General features: G+C 49.2%; 1 protein-coding gene across 2 annotated transcripts in view; it reads left to right on the top strand.

Annotated features, from left to right (window-relative positions):
- SLC25A17 (solute carrier family 25 member 17) overlaps positions 1-4,249 on the top strand; it is a 43,296-nt gene extending 39,047 nt beyond the window's left edge. For both annotated transcript variants that reach the window (XM_043968962.1, XM_043968961.1), the window contains exons 8-9: positions 1,955-2,037; positions 3,198-4,249. In XM_043968962.1, the coding sequence (XP_043824897.1) occupies positions 1,955-2,037; positions 3,198-3,345 (231 nt within the window). In that variant the 3' untranslated portion in view covers positions 3,346-4,249. The remainder of the gene's footprint in view (positions 1-1,954; positions 2,038-3,197) is intronic.
- Positions 4,250-23,470: the final 19,221 nt, after the last annotated feature.

Genomic DNA, 23,470 nt, shown 5'->3' with positions numbered 1-23,470 from the left:
AAGAAAAATAATCCCCTCTCTGCCCTCATGTCCTGCTCCCGTGCCACCTTTTCTTCTGACTTCTCCAAGGACATGCCAGGGCAGGCTTCAGCAGATCTGAACAGTCTGGTACCCTGATGGCCTTTGTGCCTGGCGCCATGGGCAGAGGGTCTCAACATGTTGGCCCCAGGGAGATGAATTGGTGGGGGGCACCTGCCAAGGCACAGATGAGCTGTGATAGCTGGTAATGGTGGAGGAAGGACCCACTAATGAAATTGCAAAAGAAAACTGAGATGAGGCCGACTGCTCTCCTCCATCCCAACACAGCAGGTGATCTATGAGCTGGGTGTCAGCAGTTCTGGGCACTGGACAGGAGCTGAGGCTCCAGCAGTCTCTCCAGCTTAGCCAGGGGCTGAATGAAGTAGGTTCATTTTGAGTTCCATGTGGGAGAAGTGGAACATGGATGGATGACACAGCTTTCCAAATGGCCACTTAACAGAAATGTTTGTGCCTGCTAGCGGTCCTCCTCTGGCCCTTGGTGGCCTGGACTTCTCCCAGTCAGTGCCAGTGGAGCCCGTACTTGGAGAGGACCAGCCATGTGGTCCCCAGCTAAGGACAAGCCTGGCACTGTTTGCTAGGGGATGCTGCTCAGAGAACATCTGCCGGGCCTGCCCTCTGGCTCATGTGATGTTTAAAATCTAATGTGGCTCCTAACCTGCCCCCCCCCCCAGTTTTGGGGGGGGGAAACTGGCTAAGATTACTGATAAATTCAGCAAGATTTTAGGCTTTTAAGTGTTTATTGGTTTTTTGTTTTATTTTGTTTTGTTTTTGGTGAGGCAGTTGAGGTTAAGTGACTTGCCCAGGGTCACACACAGTAAGTGTTAAGTGTCTGAGGCCAGATTTGAACTCAGGTCCTCCTGACTCCAGGGCCGGTGCTGCACCACTGCACCACCTAGCTGCCCCTTAAGTATTTATTAAAGTGTATTAGAAGTTAGTGAAGAAGGGACAGCTAGGTGGCACAGTGGATAGAGCACTGGCCCTGGAGTCAGGAGGACCTGAGTTCAAATCCGGCCTCAGACACTTAACACTTACTAACTGTGTGTGACCCTGGGCAAGTCACTTAACCCCAACTGCCTCACCAAAAACAAAACAACAACAAAAAAAGAAGTCAGTGAAGAGAAAGAATGGAAAACCCTAGCTTAGATCTATGCGGGATAGCCAGAGAGAAACCCTTGCTTTTCCTAGCAGCCCACGTGAAGTTCTGCTGCCAAACCAATGTCCCAGATGAAAAGAGCCCTCTATTTTTCTCTCTCTCTCTCTGCTGCCAAGCCAAAGTCTCAGATGAAAAAGAGAATGATCCAGAGAGCCGCCCTCACCTTCCTACTTCCTGTCTCCCTCCCTGAAAGGGGAAGTCCTTCAAACTGATTGGGTGAGGGTGTTCTCCTGATGATGTCGTAGTCCACAGTCTCTGAGAACTACAATCCCACTCAGGGTCAGCAAGGCACGGTCTCACTTTTATCAAGCTTAAGTAGGTTCTCAGTCAGTCTCTCAGTCTCACCCAATTCAATCAATTCCAAATCAGTCTTCAGGTGGGGCCCCTGGGCGTCTGCCAGATCCCATTCTTTTATCAGGGCCCATGGGCCCTGGGAAGATGGAAGCCGTCGGTCCAGTGGCTCCCCGAGTCACAGTTGGCACCACTTTAGGGACCACTTCTCCAGCTCTCTGTCGATTAGCCTCAGGTGAAAGAACAGGAAAAAAAGGAGGAATGATCATGGCAGGATTCGTAGCCAGGGCTGGGGAGAGACTCTCCCAGCTTTCTCTGACCCACTTCACGGAGGAGATGCGCCCCTCGCCATCATCTTCGTTACTGCACGCTGTCACTGTGTTAGCCTCCAACTCCTCCCTCTGTAGACACGAAGGTGAATGCAGCTCAAAAATAACTCCTTGGGCCTCTCTCTCTGCATCCTTTCCCCAGTTTGGACGTCACAGGCTGAACCCTGAAAACAGAAGATTAGGGAGCCTTCGGAATGTTCTTTACCTTCTTCACCAGCGAGTGAGGTGAGTCCTTCCCTGCCCCTCCCAGCCTTCTCTTGTGTTTGGGGGGCAGGGACGTGCTGCATCCCTTGGCTTCTCTTCCTTCACAAACTCCAAATTTATTATGTACCAAAATAGGCTTAAATGTGGGCCCCCTTGCCCCCCCACCCCCCCAAAAAAGAGAGAACTCTGTGAGAGTGCTCCTTACTGTCCATATCGAAATCTCTGCTGCTCTCCCAGGCCTCCATGGGTCTTCTCACCCTGACTTCTCCTGGGCAGAGGCATCTAACTAGGCCATCTCTTCCTTCCCTCCCCTCCTCCCCCCCAGCCATAAAAGTGAGAACAGAAGCATAGGGTCTCCATAGAAGCCAAGGCTGTCCATTGGAGCCCTGCCGCCGAGCCTGCACAAGGAAGCATTGAACGATGCGTTCATTCGTCTGGCCTCCCCAGCCAACAGAAAACAGATGGCGGTCTAATGAAGCCGCCTCTCCCCTTGGTGCCTCTCTTCCTTTTCAGTAGAGTGTCATTGGGCGCTGTGCCTCAGTAGACTGGACAGTTGGGGGTAGCACGGATTCACCAAGGCCACGTGATTTGTCCCAGGAAACCCAGTTTGGGGCCTGGTGGCCAGTGTGGCCGTCCTCTCAAACCTCTGGCCACGGGCCAGCAGTGGCCCCCAGCTGCTGCCAAGTCTCTTCACAGATGGCTTAGCTCTTCAGCCCTGGATTCTGGCAGCCAGTCTTGGCCCAGGTCGGGTTGTGTGGCGCCCAGAGGGGCCAGGGAGGTGAGACAGAACTCTGCTCTGCTGGAAGCTTTGTCCCCTTTCTGCCGTTGTTGGCAGGTGGAGAAGGCAGCTCTGCTTTGGGCATCACTGTGGCCTTCTGCCTCTAACAGTCTGAATCCCTTTCAATATGGCCCTGTCAGGGCCCCACTGTCTCCTCCATTCATAGTTTTAGAATGGCCAGTCATCCCCCCAGCCGGTGTCCCACGTTCTAGAGAGATTGGAAGTAGGCGCCGAGGTTTCAGCGGTAGAGCCTGAGCTGGATGGGCCGGCTCTCTGTGGCTGTTCCTGACCTGGGGGCAAATGTAGGGCTCTGCGCTCTGGCACCATCCGTCCCACCCTCTTCTCAGAAATGTGTCCTTCCAAAGGCTGCTTTTGCATCACCCTACCCCCTGTTTCCTCCTAGGCGCTTTGGAGTAATGGGTCTTTACAAAGGCCTGGAGGCCAAGCTGCTACAGACCGTGCTCACCGCTGCCCTAATGTTCCTAGTCTATGAGAAGCTGACCGCGGCCACCTTCACAGTCATGGGGCTGAAGAGTAGTCACAGGCACTGAGAGGGGATAGCAGGAGGGCTGAGGCTGGGGTCTCCTCCATGGATGGGGATGTCCCCTCCAACACCTGCTGCCCCCCATCCCTGGCTCTGGAAGCGGCTGAGATGACACGTGGCCTGAGGCCTGCCGGACTGCTACCAACTTTTGTTGTGGTTGGTTTGATTTTTTGGACTGAGGGTCTCTAAGAAATAGCAAACTGTATTAAAAATCTGCAAGTGAAAACAGTCATTTCTTACAAGTTAGGTGGGTTCTTTAGTAGGGTGGCACGGTTGTCCCCTTGGGCTCTAGACTTTCTTCCCAGGTTCCTCCGTGGTCTCTGGCTGGGCTCATTCCATGGCCTTGTTGCCGTCTCTGGGACAGGTCCTTTCCCCCTCCCCCTGCTGCTCCCAGGGTGCCCCTCATAGGGCCGTGGCCGCAGCCCCCTCCCATCCCGCCGCCCTCCCCCCACGCCTTGAGGATACGGGGCCTTCGTTGGGCTCTCATCTAAGCTTCGCTTGTTGTGGTCTTTCCTTCTGACCCCATGGCCATTCTTCCCATGCTCCCCGATTCCCCAGCCCCCCCGAGAGGTTTTCCTTGGGGAGAAGACCTGGACTGGCCCCCGATTCATATGGGGAGCTCCCAAGTGAGGACCCTCCCTCTGCCAGTGTGAGTCAGCACCTCCGTGGCTTGCTGTGCTCACAGGCTACCTAGAGCCCCGGGCCCAGAACTAGCCTACCCAGGGTCCTTCGGGCGATCTATGTCCAAGGTCTTCTGGCTCCAAGGCCAGCTGTCTCTGCTAGACCTTAGGACAGAGAAGCTTTTAAGCGCATCCAGCCACACGGCAGCTCCGTGTGACAGCAGGGGGAGCCATCGAATGGGGCATATTGATATGGCACTTTATGATTTTCCAATAAAGTCTTACCCAACATGTCCTGTGTGCAGACTGATCCCTGGGAGGAAGATACAGTGCCAGTAGTTAGGTCAGGTCGAGATGCCTGCCCATGTGGCTGTGGTGTCTGCTCTCTTTTCATAGTAAAGGCAGCAGAAAGTTCCCGGGCAGTGGGCAGCACCATGAGGGATGGAGATTGGATGCGGAAGGAAGCAAAGGAGGGAGGACACTGAAGGACATGTCCAGCTTGGCCAGAGCCTAGAGAGCAGGGTGGGTGCTGGCACAAGATGGGGCTGCCCTGGGCTGTGGAAGGGCTTCAGGCAGCCCTAAGGTGTGTGGAGTGAAGAGAGTGGAGGTGAGGGCACCTCTGGGGAGGCTCTTGGTGTCCAGGTGGGCAGGCCTGGGGTCTTTGTTCATCTCCTCCAGCTCCAGTCAGTGTAGAAACATGGCTTGTTCATTGGTGGTGTTCACCTCCAAGATCTTCATCTAGAATCAGGTTGCCAAAAGCTTCTGGCTTGCGGGGTCCAACTTCATAGAAAGTACCACAGTGATGCTGTTCTAATTGGCTGCTGTCACCCCCTGGCTGGGTAAGACCAAAGAAAGGCTTCCGCTACACCATGTGAGATCGTGCCTAAGTGATCTTAGAGCTGGAAGGGGCCTTGTCCTCATCCATTTTACAGATGAAACTGAGGCAGACAGGGTTAAGTGACTTACCCAGGCTCACACAGCTAGGAAGTATCTGAGGTCAGATTCGAATTCAGGAAGATGATGAGTCTTTCTGATTCCAGGCCCACAGCTCTATGCACTATGGTGCTCCCTAGCTGCCCTAGGTGGTAAGTAGCAGAGCCAGGCCGTGAATCCATGGTCTCTGACTCCCAGCAGCTGGTGTTGACGTGATTTCAACCCTGAGCCCTGGGCTCCTTCGTAAACTTAGGACGTCTTGGAAGCAAACCTCCATCTGATTCCCGGTGCCATTTTGGAGACCTCACTCCAGCAGCCAAAGTGTGCCGCTTCTCCCAGAACAGCATCACCTCCCAAGGAGCCTGGGGAGAGGGTGACGGATACATCAGAGAGTTTGGAGAAGAGGAGGGGCCCCACCTGCAGCGGCCCCATTGGCTCCCAGCACGCCGCATGAAGGCCAGGCTGTGCCCAGGCTAGCCGTCTGTGAAGCAGGTTAAGCATCCTCAATCACTAACAAGCACCTTCTCAGCAGCAGACCTGGAGTGTCTGGTGCTTGGATGCTGGCTCCTCTCCCTACATTCTGGGGCTTGGCGGAATGCACCCCATGTTTTCATGTTCCTGTTCCCAGAACGTGGCCCGTGATTTCCAGTCACTGTGTGTTCTGATTGTTTCTGATAAGCCTGTGACCCTCTGTGGGAGTTAGCCAGAGGATAATGAGGCCACTAGTGGGCCCCAGTGTTTGGCCTCAGTCTGGGGGTGGACATTTTTCTCTTTCTCTCTGCTTTAGTTCCTGTGGTAATTGGAACAGAAGCAATTATCAGGCTAAGAATGGGCTCCAAATTATTAAATTTTCCAGAAAATTGCAGTTAGGCAAAATGAGTGATCTTGGACTGAGCAAAAACACAAGCTCCCACACAAACTGACGCTGAAAAGGAAGCCCCCTCCCTTACTTCCTATTGTTTACAGACTTGATTTCTTTGGTTCCTTAATGGAACCAAAATATATATGCATAAAAGTGTTTTTGGCGTTATTCTTCCTTCCCCCCTCTCCCTGTGTGTTTTACCTCCTTCCCTTCTTTTCTTCTCCCTTTCCCCTTCCATCTCTCCTTACTGTCTTCCTGCATTTTTCTTTCCTTCCTCCCTTTTTCCTTCTCTCCCTTCCTTTTCTCCCCCCACTGCTGTTTCTCCTCCCTCAGGGCTTTCCTGATGCTGAGTTCTTGGAGAGAAGCTTAAGCCATTTTGGAATCCCGCCTTAGGCCTGCAGGTTGGGCACAGCTCTGGGCTTCCTCCCAAATCACTTGTTCCCTGCTCTCTTTTCTGCCTGTTTTATCAAGGGCGATATTTCCACCATCATTTACAGGAATGGCTGGGCCACAGCGGACAGCTGGCTCTGACAAGGTGCAGGCTAGAATCAGTAATGAGATATTTGGGTGAGTCGGAACCTGTCGGCTGCCCATCAATGGGCCGAGGTGGCGAAAACAATTTCTTCCAGGCCCTGTCTGGTGACAGACATCTCCCCTGAAGAGAGGACTGATAGCCTTGGAAATGACGGCATCGCTAGATGGAAATTCATCTTCTTTGTATTCATTGCCTGTCTTGAGAGCTACTCTCTGTGGATCGTATGTTCTGATCTGTTCAATTTGAAAGGGAGAGAATGATTTTACTCTGAGAACCGGAGGAGGCGGCTTTGGAGACTCTGGGTTTTGTGCCCCGGGCGATCACTATCTCACCCTCCCTGGGCCGAAGTTTTGTGCTGAGTGCAGACAAGAACCCAGGCTTGGGCAGGGAGAACAGGTTTTTCTTTGTAGAATTTGCACATGATCTGACCCTAAGGTTTCAACCTCTTTCTGATGTAGGGAAGCAGGTGACACCACCCTGCTTTTAATTGGCAGATTGATGACGAGCTGAATTTCTGAACTCCCAGTCTGTCCGTCAGTGATAAACATTGTGCCTACCATGTGCTAGGCACTGTGCTAAGCACCGAGGATGCAAAGAGGCAAAAGACGGTTTCTCCCCTCAAGAAGCTCACAATCTTATGGGGGAAAGAACAAATATATACAGGCAAGCTTTAGGATACGTAGGAAATAATGAACAGAGGGAAGGCCCTAGAGTTAAGGGGAGTTAGGGGAGGCTTCCTGTAGAAGGTGGGATCTTAGTATAGACTGAAAGGAAGCCAAGAGGCCGAGATGAAGCAGGGGAGAGTTCTAAGTACCGGGGACAGCCAGAAAAAATGCCCCAAGCTGAGACATGGAGGGTCTCGTTTGTGTAATAACCAGGAGGCCCGTGTCATTGGATTGAAAAATACAGGTTGGGGGCACAGCTAGGTGGCGCAGTGAATAAAGCACCAGCCCTGGATTTAGGAGGACCTGAGTTCAAATGCAGCCTCAGACACTTGACACTAACTAGCTTTGTGACCTTGGGCAAGTCACTTAACCCTCATTGCCCCACAAAAAAGAAAAAGAAAAATATGGGTTGGGGAGTAAGGTAAAAGGGGGAGGGGAGAGGTCATGAGGGAAGATCCCTTTACTGACTGAATGGAGGGTGGATAGGCAGTGATGAGCTGATGAGGGCACCCACCTATGGAGAGGGCCAGTCAGGCCCCAAGTCCCTGTTTCCCGGTTGGTCTAATCTTGGCTTTCTCCTCATCCTGGCATTCCTCCAATTCTATTACCAGGAAGCTGGTTTTATTTAATATTCACATAAAACCCTAAGTACACCACATTTAACTCAAGTCAGTGAAAAATAAACTGGTTTTGCAATAAAGCAAACAGAGCCGTTTGTCCCCAGCTGGACCAGTGACTCAGAGTTCCCCGTGGTGGTCAGCCAGCCACCTGGGGCCGAGGCATACAACTGTTGACTCCCAGCTGAGGCCTCCCCTCTTCTCTCCTCCTTCTCCGGCCCTGCTCCATCTAAGTTATTCCCATCAGAAGGTCTGAGAGATGCCTTGGGTAGGGATGGGTTGTGTCGCTCCGGGCATTCATGGGTAGGTAGTACAAGGATGCTGGCTGCCACAGCCAGCCCAGTCAGGATTTCAGTAAAGAAGAAGAGCCTGGTTTTATGGCAGGACTAACTCGTGCCTGACCCACAGAAGAGCAATCCATCTTGGCCCCCAAAGGCGTGCTCAGCGGAACATGGGGGGGGGGGGAGAAGCAAGTTAGGAGGCATGGGAAGAGCCAAGGGAACTGGAGAAGTGACAGGACAGAGAGCTGGAATTGAGAAGATGGAGTGGCACAGAGATGCATTTATTCAGTGCTTACTGTGTGCTAAGCGAAAATCGAGACAGTTCCTGCTCTCAGGCCCTCACATTCCAGTGCGGGGGGTGGGGTGCAGGCTCACATTTCAGTTTAGGGCAGAGAGCAAGGCCCCAGGGTCCTTGGGGGGCAAGGGTAGAGCCAGGGGGTTCAAAGTTCAGAGTGAGAGGGGGCTCAGATCACCTCCAGCAGAAGTGGGGATGTGGGGTCAGAGCATCTTGGGCCCCAAGAGAATTAGGCAATGAGGTGAGGAAAAGGCCCCTTTCTGGTCTGCTCAGTGAGCAGGTCACCTGTTGGTAGGCTGGGGCAGGGGAGGGGAAAGGTCCTTAGACAGTTGTTCTGTATTTGGTGTGACCAGGAGAAATTGGTGCAAAAACAGAGCAAGAGGAGTGATAGAAAGCACGATGAGGAATGATTGCCCTCGCAGACATCTGAGAGACGTTAGGTGAATCAGCCTCCAGCTGGGATTCAGCATCAGTTCAGTTTGACAGATGTGTCAGTCAGCCCGGCCTAGGGGTAAGGAGCCAGCCTTGGCGGCAGGAAGACCTGGGTTTGAGTCTTAACTCTGACACATGCTGGCTGGGTGTGGCTGCCAGGCAGCTCAGAGGCTGGAAGTAAAAAACAGTCACCTGTTCCATTAGTAGAGAGAATTTCCCCACCCAGAGTTCCTGACACCAGTGAAATGGTCACTTGGAGCCAGATGGGCCAGAGGCAACAATGAAACCAGGACTGCCCTCCAGCCTCTTCTGTTCTTCTGAGAGGTACAGTGGGGCCTACATCATGGAGGCCTCACAAGTCAATGGGGGTGGGGTGGGGTGGACAGAGGTGGTCCTAAGCAGCCCAGGGGTTGGGGGAGGGCCATTGCCCCTTCCTCATCCCCCAGGAATAAGCCCTTCAAGGGCCTCCACATTACTTTTTGCCAGATGAACTCTTTCACACTTGTTCCAAGAATGTTTGTTGTCATGCCTGCTTTGTTTGGGGAGTTAGTTGTTTCTCTGCCTCTAATTGGTGCCAGTGAAATCTTCCAGCTTCCCAGTATCATCTGTGGCTTTTGTTAACATCGTGTATCCCCTATGTGAGTTCATGAGAGACAGCACAGACACACAGAGGATACATGGAATAGTTGAGCCTTATATGCACTGTTCCATACCCATAGGCCCCCACCTCGGCTGCCAAGAAGCACAGAGACAGGTATCTTCTCATCTCCTTTTTGTTGGTTGGTTTCTTAGCATTCCATTTCAGCCTTTCCATGGGATCCTCTCCAACCTAAGTTGAATAGGTTTGTCTGAAAGGAGAGAAATGTGATGAAAAAACAGTAGGTCTTTACCAGGCCTGGGAGGCCCTCAGGGGGTTGCAGCAAGAGCAGGTTTGCCCATGGACTTTCCCTTTTTGTGGCCAGAGCTCTCGCCGTTCTTTGGATGCCCGGCACCTAGCAAAATGCCTGGCATGTAGTAAGCACTAAATAGTTGCTTATGGACTGGCTGTGGGCTGACTGTCCTCATCCCCTACCCCAGTTTTAGCTTCAGTACTCCCTCCCCTCAAAGCTATCTGTTTTTAAATATATATTTTATTCATTAAATATTTCCCAATATTAAAACATTTTTGCCATTCATTTAAAATTTTTTTTTGAATTCCAAATTCTCTCCTTCCCTCCAAAGGAAACCAATATAACATCAATTATACAATACTACCTGTTAATGTGGGGAGAGATGTATAGAAGGATGCCTGGTATCCTACAAATCAGGTTTGAGAAGGGGAAGAGGAGGAGGAGTGTGTAGTACTAGTGGTGGTGGTGGTATAGAAGTATGTAGTGTAGTAGTGGTGCAGTTGTAGTGTAGTAGTAGTAGTGATGGTGATATAGTAGTATAATAGTAGTACTATAGTAGTATAATAGTACTGTAGTAGTATGTTTTGTTTTGGTTTTTTGTTTTTGTTTTGTGGGGCAATGAGGGTTACATGACTTGCCCAGGGTCACACAGCTAGTGTCAAGTGCCTGAGGCTGGATTTGAACTCAGGTCCTCCTGAATCCAAGGCCAGTGCTTTATCCACTGTGCCACCTAGCTGCCCCTTGTAGTAGTATATAATAGTAGTGGTATAGTAGTATTATAGCAGTAGTAGTAGTGATATAATAGTATTGTAAGGTATAGTAGCAGTATAGTAGTTGTATTATAATAGTATAAAGAAGTATATAGTGGGCAGCTAGGTGGCGCAGTGGATAGAGCACCGGCCCTGGAGTCAGGAGTACCTGAGTTCAAATCCAGCCTCAGACACTTTAACACTTACTAGCTGTGTGACCCTGGGCAAGTCACTTAACCCCAATTGCCTCACAAAAACAAAACAAAAAAAAGAAGTATGTAGTGTAGTAGTATATAGTATGATAGTAGTATAGTAGCATAGCAGTATAGTAGTTGTAGTATTGTAATAGTATAGTAGTAGTATATAGTGTGATGGTATAGTATAGTAGTGGTATAGTAGTTGTAGTATTATAATAGTATAAGAGTAATATATAGTTTAGTAGTAGTATTTAGTGTGATAGTAGTATAGTATAGTAGTGACATAGCAGTATAATAGTTGTAGTATTGTAATAGTATAGTAGTATATAGTGTAGTTGTAGTAGTAGTAGTGGTATAGTATTAGAAATAGTAGGATAGTAGTAGTAGTAGCAGCAGCAGCATTTATTTAGCACGTTCTATGTGTTAAATTCCTTTTTTTTTTTGTGGGACAATGGGGGTTAAGTGACTTGCCCAGGGTCACACAGCTAGTGTCAAGTGTCTGAGGCCAGATTTGAACTCAGGTCCTCCTGAATCCAGGGCCAGTGCTTTATCTACTGCACCACCTAGCCACTCACTATGTGCTAAATTCTTACAAATGTTATCTCATCTGATGTTCCCAATGACCCAGGGAGGTAGATACTGTTCTTTTCCTCATTTAACAGTCAAGGAGGGGCAGCTAGGTGGCATAATGGATAAAGCACCAGCCCTGGATTCAAGAAGACCTGAGTTCAAATCCAGCCTCAGACACTTGACACTTACTAGCCGTGTGACCCTGGGAAAGTCACTTAAACCCCATTGTCCCACCAAAAAACAAAACAACAACAACAACAACAAACAGTCAAAACAACAACAAACAGTCAAGGAAACTGAGGAAGACTGAGGTTAAGTGACCTGTCCAGGGTCATACAACTGGTAAATGTCTGAGGCAGGATTTGAACTCATCTTCTTGCCTCTAGGCCCAGTACCTTATCCACTGTGTCAGTGAGGCCCCTCTTTAACATGAATCAAATATCCAGATTATCATAGGATTTTAGATCTAGGGCTGAAAGGAGCCTTAGAGGCCGTGTAATCTTCCCCTATCTTTTATAGAGGAGGAAGCTCAGGCCAGTAGAGGTTAAGTGGTTTGCCCAGAGTCCCCTAGGTAGCTGTCAGGCAAGGTCAGCCCCCTGATCCCCAGACTCTTCAGCCTGGGATCTTTCAGTGGTGCCATCATTCCTCCCTACTCAGATGAATGGCCTTGGATGTGGCTGCCCCTCCTTGTACTTGTGTAGTCGGAGGACTTGGGCTCGAATCCTGGCTCTACTGTTTAGTAGCTGTGTGACCTGGGAAGGAAGGAAGAAAGGAAATCAACATTTACATGCAGCCAACTCTGTTCCAGTAGATCTGCTAAGCACTTAAAAGTATTCTCTCATTTGCTTCTTACAACCACCCTGGGAGGCAGGTGCTGTTATGATTCTCATTTAACAGTTGAGGAAATGGAGGCAGATAGTGGCACCATGACTTGCCCACGGTCCCACATCTGGTAAGTGTGTGAGGCAGGATTTGAACTCAGGTCTTCCAGTGCCTCAGATGAGTCACTGGGGACCTCCATTTCTTCCTCTGTCATTTGAGGAGGTTAGATCAGAATTAAGGGTTCTTAATATGGAGTTTTTGAGCTTTCTTTAAAAAATATTTTGATAGGGGGCAGCTAGGTGGTGCAGTAGATAAAGCACTGGCCCTGGATTCAGGAGGACCTGAGTTCAAATCCAGCCTCAGACACTTGACACTTATAGCTGTGTGACCCTGGGAAAGTCACTTAACCCCAATTGCCTCACCAAAAAACTTTTTTTTTAAATTTTGATAACTGTAATTCAGTATCATTGGTTTTCCTTGTAGTCCTATGGATTTTATTTCTTGCATTCTAAAACATGACCTGGAAAAAGGCTCTGTCACTTCATCAGATGTAACCACCAGAGGGGTCAAGGACCCAGGACTACATGGTCTCTGAGGGCTAGACAGTCCAGACTCGGTCAATGAACCGACAGCCTTATTGATAAGACAGAGGCAAGTGAAAATAGAATATCCGGGGTCTGCAGTTTTAGTGACAGCAAACAGTAATAGCATCTGCCTTTTAGAAAAACCTTTCAAGTTTGTCTCATTGACATGGGCAGGAGGGGCTCTGGGTGAGCTGGGGCCGTCAGAGTGGTGAACACTGGGACCTGGGCTCCGTGCCCATTGGGTTGATATTAGGCTGCGTCTTTGAGCACCTGCATTCTAGCTGTGGTCATTGACGATGGTCAGCTCCAGGAGGGTAGAGACCCCATCATCATTGCCTTTGCTCCCCTATAACGCAAAGTACCAAGCCTCAGTGACTGTGTTAAGGAGCATTTCTCTCTGTGCAGGGGAAAGAATGATAGATAGCTGGCTCAGCTACTGTTCCCTGAGTGACCTTGGGCAAGTCACCTCATGTCTCTGGGCCTCAGTTGGAGTAGATGACCTCTGAGACCTCTTCTGGCTCCAAATCTCCTACTCTCTGACCCCAGGAACCTCTTCAGGCCTGTTTGCTCAGCAGAACTGGATGTCCGTAAGTGTCCCTCCCATTTCTAAATCTTATATCTTGATGGGAATGATTATAGAGGTCAAAGGAAGCTTCCCCAAGTTATCCCAGGAGAACTTTTCCATCCCAGAAAACATTTTCATTTTAAAGGTGGCAAGAACCCAGCTCCCTGTTTTCCTTGGGGGAATGGATGCTCCCCTGGTTTTTGCTGACCTAGGGACAGGTGAACCTTGAAGCCACCAGGGGGCAGTTGGAGCCTGCTCTCTGTACAGGATGCTTTATTCAGGTCTAGATGCCCAGAGTGGGAGAAGGGACAAGTCTTCCCCAATTAGGCGGGAGAAAAAGATCTTCTGGCTTGAAAAGTGACTTTGAAAGAGTCCAGGGAGCCATCGAAGTGACAACATTTACTCAATTCAGCTCCTACATAAAAGCCAGAGAAGGGAATGCTCCCTCACCCAAACACAGGCTGATGGAGAAGATGCGTCTGTCTGCCTCTGGCATCGCCCAGTTTCTAGGGATTTTGGAGACAGGGACTGAGCGTAAATTGTTTCAAGAAGTTCATTTTAGTCCATTTCCCCCGCTTCCCAGCTACTGTTAGCTACTGACAAGTTGCTAAATTGACTGATTTACTGTCAGCTGCCTTCCTGCCTTCTTACCCTCTGGGAGAAGCTATTTTATGTGGAGAGAGATGATGAAAAGGCAGAGAGCAGATGAAACTAGACAGGTCTGAACCATCTAGAAATTTCCCAGAGCCCAATTTCCATCACCAGTAGCTCATGTGGGTGTCGATAGACCTTGCCCCCCTTCTTTTCCCTCCAAGGAGAGTCAGGTTATGGGATTGTTGAAACTTCCAGGGCCAGTCATTGGTCAACAAGCTCTTATTGTTAAGTGCCTACTATATCCCGGGTGCTGTCCAAAGCCCCTTCATGGCTGTTCCCAATTGGACCATGTTGACATGCATCAGGAGCATCTCTAGGGGTAATGTGTCCTTTGGATCCAAGGAAGAGCCCACGAGGAGTCGAGTCATTCCTGAAAGGATTTAGAGGTGAGAAAGAAGAAGTAGGTGGTTCCTGCAGCTCAGATCTCACCTTCTGCAGAAGGGTTTCCTTTCCTGGTCCCCCCTCCCCAGATGACCTTTCACCTGTTTTGTCTGTATCTTGTGTGTACCTAGTTATTGACATGTAGTCTCATCCATCAGACTGAGAGCTCCTTGAGGGCAGGGACTGTCTTCGCCTTTCTTTGTATCCTCAGTGTCCCCTTAGTCTGGACCCTGGTATACAGTAGGTGCTTAATAAATGGTTGTTTGCCAAGTGAATGGCAGGCTGGGAAGGCTACTGACTGCATTAGAGAAACTTAGTGTTACTGCTACAGATCTAATCAGTTACCCAGTCCTGTCAGTCAGCCAACCAAAAAAGCATCTATTAAATGCCTATTATGTACCAGGCTCTGTAACAAGTGAAGAAAGGAACAAACACTTATTAAGCACCTACTGTGCGTCAAGTATTACCCCCATTTTACACTGGAGGAAACTGAGGCAGACAAGTTAAGTGACTTGCCTAGGGTCACACAGCTAGTAACTGTTTGAGGCTGAATTTGACCTCAGATTTTCCTGAATCCAGGCCCAGCTCTCTATTCACCGGGACACTTAGGTGCCCCTAAGCCTTGGAGAGCAGAAAGACAAAACAAAATGAAAGATTCCCACAAACACCAGGATTGTCCAGTCATTTAACAAAGATCAATCAGGCCTTGCATATAGTAGGGGGCACTTAATAAATATTTGTTCCTGCCTCCCCCTCCCTCCTATTGCCCTTCATCCACATCCCCCCATAGCTTCTTTTTTTTTTTTTTTTTTTTTTTTTTGCGGGGCAATTGGGGTTAAGTGACTTGCCCAGGGTCACACAGCTAGTAAGTGTTAAGTGTCTGAGGCCATATTTGAACTCAGGTCCTCCTGAATCCAGGGCCGGTGCTCTATCCACTGCACCATCTAGCTGCCCCCCCCCATAGCTTCTTCAGAGGGCATCTGCCCAGTTGCCTCTCCTTCATCCAGCCTTGGCAAGGTCCAAATCAGTCCTCCTCTGCAGAGCCGCTGTTGTCACTGGAGTCCTTCAGCATGGGCACGGCTTGGGGAAGAACGGTCACCTGACACATGTGATGATTAGGCAGATGCCTCTGCAGTGCACTGGTGAGCGAGCTTAGGCACCACGCACCTCCTCTGGCCGTTTCCACAAGGGCTTACTGAAGTGTGCTATGGGGCCTGGGGCAGGAGAAAGGAGGTGAGATTTGGAATCAGGGGCCCAAGTCCTCCCCCCTGACTCTGAAGTCAAAGGACCTGGGCCCAGGGTCCTCTTACACTTATGAACTATTTAACCTTGAATCAGTCCTTGGGCCTGAATTTCCTTGTCAGTAGAATGAGGTGGTTAGACTACATGGTCTCTGAAGCCGCTTCTGCATCCGGGGTTCCACAATTCTAATCACGGGACCCTGGGCAAATCACCTGATGGGAGGCCGTCCGGTGCCTGTGAGGCCCCTGCCAGCTCTGCATCTGTGATCTCTCTGAGCCTCAGTTTCCTCTTCTGTAAAACTGGAATAATAATAGTGCTTAGCTTTGGAATTAGTGTGAAGGGCAAATAAGATAATCTCTGCGGAGCACTTTGTAAACCATTAAGGGTTAAACGGTTGTAAGCCACCATCACCATCATGGTCCTCGTCATTCTCACCCCCATCACTGTCATCATCACCATAAAGATGTTATTTTCCCATCCGAGTTCACAGACTCCTTGAAATCTGCCCATGTCCCTCATCCTGGGTTGGGGCCGGGGCAGGGACTAGACCCCAAGTTCATGTTTTTCCTTGGTATCCCCAGTGGCTAGTAGGTGCCTGGTACCTAGTAAGTGCATAGAATATGCTTGTTGAATGACTTTCCACTTTTAACTGAGGAGGACCTGAGTTCAAATCCAGCCTTAGACAATTCCTAGCTGTATGATCCTGGTCTTAAGGTCTCTTCCTGTTTTCTGTGAGCCAGAGCTTCATTCCCACAGCTCCCAGCAGATTCATTTCAATTCAGAGAATATTGTTGGAGAGCCTCCTGGGAACAAGATGGAATTCCACTCAGTCCCTGTGCTCAAAGAGCTTACTTACAGCATCTCTGGCCAAGTCAAGTTGTGGCTCTACTGGCCTGCCTAGGCCTGGAAGCCTCCCAGCTCCCAGGGTGATGGAGACAGGTAAAGGAGGAGAATTGGGGAGCCCAGAGCAGCAGAGAGAACCAGTGGGGGCATAGTGTGGTCCATGGGGAGGAGCTTTTGGCCTAGCTGCAGCAGACACCTGGGCCTGATCGAGCTCTGGACCTGAAGTGGCATCGACCCAGCTGGTGTTTGTAGCATGTAAAACACACCTGCTCTCCTGCTTAGGTATGCACAAGATTGTCCTTATCAGCCACTTAGTTAAAACCTGTTTTGTCTCCTTATAGAGGCAGGCTGACGTGTGATGCTGCTCCTTTTCCTGATCACATATCCCCAGTCCTTTTGTTTGTCTCTGGTGTTCGCTTGTCATCCTTTCAGGCAAGGTGCTCTCCTCCTCTGCCCCTCCCTCCTCTCTGTCTGTCTGTCTCTGTCTGTCTCTCTGTCTCTCTGTCTCCCTCCCTCCCTTCCTCCATCCCTCCTTTCATTCTGTTTCTGTCACTATATTTTGATCTTGGTCTGTATCTTTGTCTCTTTCTGAGATGGTGATTAAATTCTAGATTAGGTCCTAGCTATAGGCAGCTAGCAGAATGCTAGATTTGGAGACAGAAAGACCTGAATTCAAATCCTGCCTCAGCCACATTTTAGCGGGATAGCCCTGGGCAAGTCACTTAACCTTTATCAGCTTCAGTTTCCTTGTCAGTAAAGGTTGGTTTAGACTGGAGTCTAAGGTTCTTCCCTGCTCTGTAGTTATGATTCTAAGGCCTTGGGCAGGTCATTCCCTTCCTGTGGGCCTCAGTTTCCTTCTCTGTAAAATGAAGCAGCCAGATTAGATGGCCTTTGAGTTCCTTTCTGGGTCTGGATCTCTAATCCCATCTGTAGTTTGCTGGACCTCGGTGGCTGCCCTGGAGGCAGCGGCCAGCTGGGCTTCCCCAGGCTCACTCTTTCCTCTACATCGTGCCCTGTGCCCGTTCCTGCTTTTGTGCTTTGTGTTTCCCCTGGCTCTACTATCTCTAATCATCCCCTCTGAGCTGAAGTCCAGCTTGAGGCTGGCCTTGGGCTGGTGCCCTCTGACATCTGACGGCAGTGTCCACTGGTATTATTCTTTCTCCTCTTTCAGTTCGCTGACATCACGTGCCAGGTCCAGACATGGCCAGATGGGATGACAGTGTCTTGTTTGCTGGATATCCTAAGCATCAGAATTTTCTTGCTCAGGCAAATGTTCCAGATACCTGCCTCACAGACCTCGCTTTTGTTTTAACCATGTGCAACAAAAACTCTCTCTTAAACTTGCTCTGGTAGACATGGTGGAATGAGTGAATGAATGAAAAAGCATTTATTGAGCTCTTGCTGGATACAGACACTCTGGTTAGTGCAGGGGATATAAGCAGAGGAGGTAAGATCGTTCTTGCCCGCAGGGCACTTCCATTTTAACGGTGAAGACAACACAGCAGTGGGCAGGGAGCGGTGTTCTGGCCGGGGAATCACAGGGACAGTGAGTGTTGTCTCAGAACGATTGAGCTAAACCTTCTCTCGGTGCCTGGCCATTGTTCCAAGGTCTGTTCTGACTCTGCCATGCTGTGGTGGAGGGATCTGTTAAGTTGCCTAATCTTTGAATTCTTGAGTCTGTGTTTTCTCTTTATAAGAGGGGTGATGGGAGGCAGCTAGGTGGCACAGTGGATAAAGCACCGGCCCTAGATTCAGGAGGACCTGAGTTCAAATCCGGCCTCAGCCACTTGTCACTTGCTAGCTGTGTGACCCTGGGCAAGTCACTTAAGCCTCATTGCTCCGCCAAAAAAAAATAAGAGGGGTGATGGGGAGGCCCTCGTGTGAAGGACTGGGACATCTGCTGGGCTTGCACTCTCATTCCTTATTGCTAGCATGACACAGAGAACTCCTGATGGGTCCCCAGGGACCAGGGGATCACATCAAAGACAACATGGGGAAGAGCACCAGGCAGGCATCCTCTGTGCCAACCAGGTCTGACGGTAATATGGAATGTTCCAAACCCATATCCCCCCCACCTCTGAGGTGAAGAGGAAGTACATTTTCTCCCTGGGATCATTCCTTCAGTTGCAGGATTAACTGTCCCTAATTTATCATTGCGACTTCCAGAAGGTATAACTCTCAGGAATGGGAGAAGCAGAAATAGGGGGATGTCCTGGACTATGAAAGAGGAAGCTAAGAGCAGATTACAAGCAGAGGGCAAAAATGCAGCCTGGTCTCTACCTCTCTCTGAGGGGAAAGAAGGAGGAAGGGAAGGTAGAAGGAGGGAAGGGCTCGTTCTCTTTTCCTTGATAAACCAGAAGCGTTCCTTTTTAAAAACTGCAAGAAATGCTTCCAGGGAAAAACAGCAGCTGCTTACACGTCAATCAGGCTTTACGGTTGAAAGAGAATTTTCTTCCCAACCCCTGTGAAAATTAGTGAGTACAAGCAGTATAGTTGCCTTGTTGCAGATGACGAAATGGAGATTCAGAGAAGTGAAGACAGTCACCTAAGGTCACCAGGATCCTGAGCCAGGGCTTATCCTTGGGTCTTCTTTTAAAAAACTATTTTTATTGATGTCCTTTTTATATGACCATATTCATCCCCAATTCCATTCTGGGCAGCCATCCCTTAGAAGAGAATTTTAAAAGCAGCTCGGCAATACTAACCAATGAATCTAGCAATTTCAGCCTTGAATGCAGAGTTCTGCACCTGCCATCCCTACCTCTGTAAAAAAGGGGGTGGGGGAGCTAGGTGGCTCAGTGGATAAAGCATTGGCCCTGGATTCAGGAGGACTTGAGTTCAAATCCTGCCTCAGGCACTTGACACTTACTAGCTGTGTGACCCTGGGCAAGTCACTTTGCCCCACAAAAACAAACAAAAAAGGGGGTGGGAAGGAGGACCTCCCTTCTCTTCTCTGGGGCTGAGCTTGGCCATTATGACTCAGACTCCATTGTTTTATTGTTCTTTCCATTTATGTGGTTGTAGTCACCGAGCCTGTTGTTTTCCTGGCTCTGCTTTCTTTACTTTGCATCAGTTCATAGGAGTTTTCCTGTGCTTCTCTGGACTCCCCCCATTCATCATATTCTTACTGCACAGTAATATTCCATTGCATTCACTGACCGAAGTTTGTTTAGCTGTTCCCCAACTTATGGTCACCTATTTTTGTCTTTCTTTTGTTCCCTCAGTGCTTAGCACAGTGGGGCACCTAGGTGGCACACTGGATAGAACATGGGCCCAGGAGTCAAGAGGACCTGAGTTCAGATCTCACCTTCAGATACTTACTAGCTGTGTGACGCTGGGCAAGTTACTTAACCCCAATTGCCTTAAACATCCGGAGCCATCTCCAGTCATCCTGATGTATTTTTTGCCACTGGACACAGAGGGCTCTGGAGGAGAGAGTGAGGTTGGTGACCTTGTGGAGCTCTCTCTCACTTAAATCCAATTCAGTGTGAGGACGTCCCCCAATGTCATGATCCTCTTCAAGAATGAAGGACCAGGGCAGCTAGATGGCACAATGGATAGAGCACTAGCCCTGGATTCAGGAAGACCTGAGTTCAAATCCAGCCTCAGACACTTGACACTTACTAGCTGTGTGACCCTGAGCAAGTCACTTAACCCCAAATGCCTCACCAAAAAAGAAAAAAAAAGAATGAAGGACCAAACACAACCACAATCTTGGTCCTCTTTGAGAGTTAAGGACTAACAACAACAGTGTTTGCAACCTAAGGAAGTGCTTAGTTTTTGATTGCTGACTGACTTTTTACTTTTTACTTTTAACACAGAAAGACCTGAGTTCAAATCCAGCCTCAGACACTTACTAGCTATATGACCCCGGGCAAGTCACTTAACCCTTGCTTCCCTCAGTTTCCTCATTTGTAAAACAAGGTTAATAATAGCACCTCTCTCCCAGAGTTGTTGTGAGAATCAAATGATAATAATAATTGTAAAGCACTCAGCACAGTGCCTGGTCCATTGTAGGTGCTATATAAATATTAGCCACTCTCAGTATTATTATTTTAATTCCATTTTTTGATGCTATAAGAAGTGCTGCCATAGATGAACCCAGATACTCTGATTCCAAGGCCAAAAGTGTTGCTGGTCTGCTAGGCAAAGAAGACTGCAAATCTTGGCAGGAGAGTTGGAGGGTAGGGGAACGTCACGTGGAGAAGAAGGAAGGGAAGAAAAGGAGGGAAAATGTCCATGTCCTTAGTGCTTAGCGCTGCTCTGTCAGTAACCCTGGGAAAGGAAGGTAAACTCCAAGCATCAGGATGGGTCATTTAGAACTGGAAGGAAAGGTGGATGGCTTCAGTTCCAATCTCCTCACGTCATAGGCCCAGACAAGAGAAGTGCTTTGTCCAGCATCACTCGGCTAGGAAACTACCATTGCTAAATCCAGCAGACTTTCGAGTACCCCCCCCACACACACACACATCCTCTGGGTCAAGCACGGTACCTCATGTATACAGCAGGCACTGAAGAAAAGTCTTAGGATATCAGAGCCGGAAAGGACCTTAGAGGTCTAGTCCAACCCCATCATTGTATGGTGAAGGAAACTGACCTCAGAGGGGAAGTGACTCACCCACTACCACTGCTGCTAAATATAAAGAGGCAGAGGTGAGATTCAAACCCAGGTCCCGTGACTCCAAAGCGGTGCTCTCCCCGCTTTCTAGCAAGGTCCGATTTTACACTTGGAGACAAACATGCTGCTACAGGATACATTTTAGGTGTCCTTAGACAGAGCCAGAATCAAAGAGAGATCGAACTGAATTAGCAAGCGTGCTCACAGAGACCGAAGGCATGGAAAACAAATCAATAATTTCCCCAAGGCCTGACAAGCCAGCTCCAGAACCCAAGCAGGGCTGTGAAAAACCTGGGTCCGGGTGGTCTCCAAGGTCTGCCCCCCCATCCTAACATCCTCTGAGCCACAGCATAATTAGATTAGAATATCTGAAGCTGGCAGGGCCTTGGAGAGAATGTCTTCCACTCCCCTCACTTTACAAGGCCAGCCAGCCAGGGGAAGAGCCCTCCACTGCCCAGGCTCACACAGGGAGAAGCAACAGAGCCACGACCAAGGCCCTCCCCTTCCCCTTCTCTCTATTTCCACTGGCCAGGCCTGTGAGACGGGCTTCTCACCCTTCTGACCAGGATTTAGAGCTGGGGGGAACCTTCGAGGACACCTAGCCCAACAACTCCATTTTATAAAAGAGGGAATTGAGGCCCAGCCAGATAGCAGAGCTGAGACATGAACCATGGAGAATGAGTGAATGAATGAATGAATGAAACATTTATCAAGTGCTTATTATATGCCAAGAATTAAACAACAGGGAGACTAATAGAAAAGCTCTCGAGGAATTAAAATACAACAGGGAGAAACAATGCCTACAGAACACCCAGGCCCCTGACCTGGGCTGTGTGTGGGATCCAGAGGAAGCCCCTTAACCTCCCTGGACTTTGTTCACCTGTAAAATGAGAGGGTGGGGCTCCGGGACCTTCCTTTCAGCTCCAAATCTATGATGGAAGAACTGAGCATTTCTCTACCACTTTGAGGTTTGCGAAGCACTTTGCAAATATTATCCCATTTTAACCTCACGATAACTCTGGGAGGTGTGTTCTAACAAGACCCCTGTTTTACAAGTGAGGTCACGGAGGCAGACAGGGATTGAGTGACTTGCCAAGGCCTATTGATTTCACCTTTGTAGGAGCTCTAGAATCTGCCCCGTCCCGGTGTGGGCCCTCGCCATCTCACATCTGGGTTATTGCAGCCACTGCCGGGGATTTGCCTGACTTGAGGCTCTCCCCACTCCAGCCCATCTTCCATTAAGCCAATATTCTCCAGTGGCTCTCTATTGCCTCTAGAATCAAATATAAAATGCTCTGGTTTGGCATTCAAAGCCCTTCAGAACCTAGCCCCCCCCCCTCCCTTTCTTTTTTTTTTTTTTGGTGAGGCAATTGGGGTTAAGTGACTTGCCCAGGGTCCCACAGCTAGTAAGTGTCAAGCGTCTGAGGCCGGATTTGAACTCAGGTACTCCTGATTCCAGGGCCGGTGCTCTATCCACTGCGCCACCTAGCTGCCCCTCCCTCCCTTTCTAGTCTTCCTTCCCACCGTGCACCCTTCGATCAGATCCGGTGACCCTGGCCTCCAGCTGTTCCATAAACAAGAGGCTCCCTCCCTCAGCTCCAGGCATTCTCTCTGGCTATACCTGCTACCTGGAGTGCTCTCCCTCTTCAACTCGGCTTCTTTCAGGTCCTAGCCCCAATCCTACATTTTCCAGGCAGCCTTTCCTGATCCCTCTCAATTCGAGGGTCTTCTTTGGTTACTTCCTATTTATCCTGTCTTTAGCTTGAACATTTGCACGTTGTCTCCCCACTTAGATTACCCTCCTTGAGGGCAACCATTGTCTTTTTTTGTGTGTGTGTGGGACAATGGGGGTTAAGTGACTTGCCCAGGGTCACACAGCTAGTAAGTGTCAAGTGTCTGAGGCCGGATTTGAACTCAGGTACTCTTGAATCCAGGGCCGGTGCTCTATCCACTATGACACCTAGCTGCTCCCCTGTCTTTTGTTTTTGACTCTCTAGTGTGGATACATATTGGGTGCCTGATATATGCTTACTGACCAATTGACTTACTGAGGGTTATACAACTAGTGTCTTAGGCTGGATTTGAATTCAGGTCTACCTGCCTCAAGGTCCAACACTATATCTACTGTGCTGTCTAGGTGTGGTTAGATGGTAGGGCACAAATCATTTATAGACATCAAGCTTGAAGGTAACTAAAAGACCATCTAATTTGAGCCCTTTGTTTTATTAATTAATTAATTTATTTATTTATTTATTTATTTTGTGGGGCAGTGAGGGTTAAGTGACTTTCCCAGGGTCACACAGCTAGTAAGTGTCAAGTGTCTGAGGTCGGATTTGAACTCGGGTCCTCCTGAATCCAGGGCCAGTGCTTTAGCCACCTAGCTGCCCCCCTGGGGCCCTTCTTAATCTTTGTGGGAAAAGTGGTGGGAGAGAGCCAGGCTGAACTGTCTGTCATTCTGCTCCTCCCACTTCCCTCATTTGAGATGATAGATAGAAAGATAGGCCGATAGACAGACAAATAGGTAGATGGACAGACATAGATATAGATGGAAAGACAGATTAAAAGAAAGGTATATATATTTAGAGAGAGACAGACAGCCCTGGGAGTAATCAAAATAATGGGACCATTTCACTCTGGTATAAATCAATCAGACGGATCTAGTTATTGTTTTCTGTGTGCCAGTCACCAGGCTAAGTGCTGGGGATAAGATAGAGATGGAAGCCAGTAAGGGAGTCCCTGCTTTCCAGGAGCTTACATTTGATTGGGGAAGGATGGCT

Source organism: Dromiciops gliroides, chromosome 5 (genome assembly GCF_019393635.1).
Source record: "Dromiciops gliroides isolate mDroGli1 chromosome 5, mDroGli1.pri, whole genome shotgun sequence".
NCBI lineage: Eukaryota > Metazoa > Chordata > Mammalia > Microbiotheria > Microbiotheriidae > Dromiciops > Dromiciops gliroides.
Note: the sequence above shows the minus strand (reverse complement) of the source record. Positions and strands in the feature narration are given on the sequence as shown.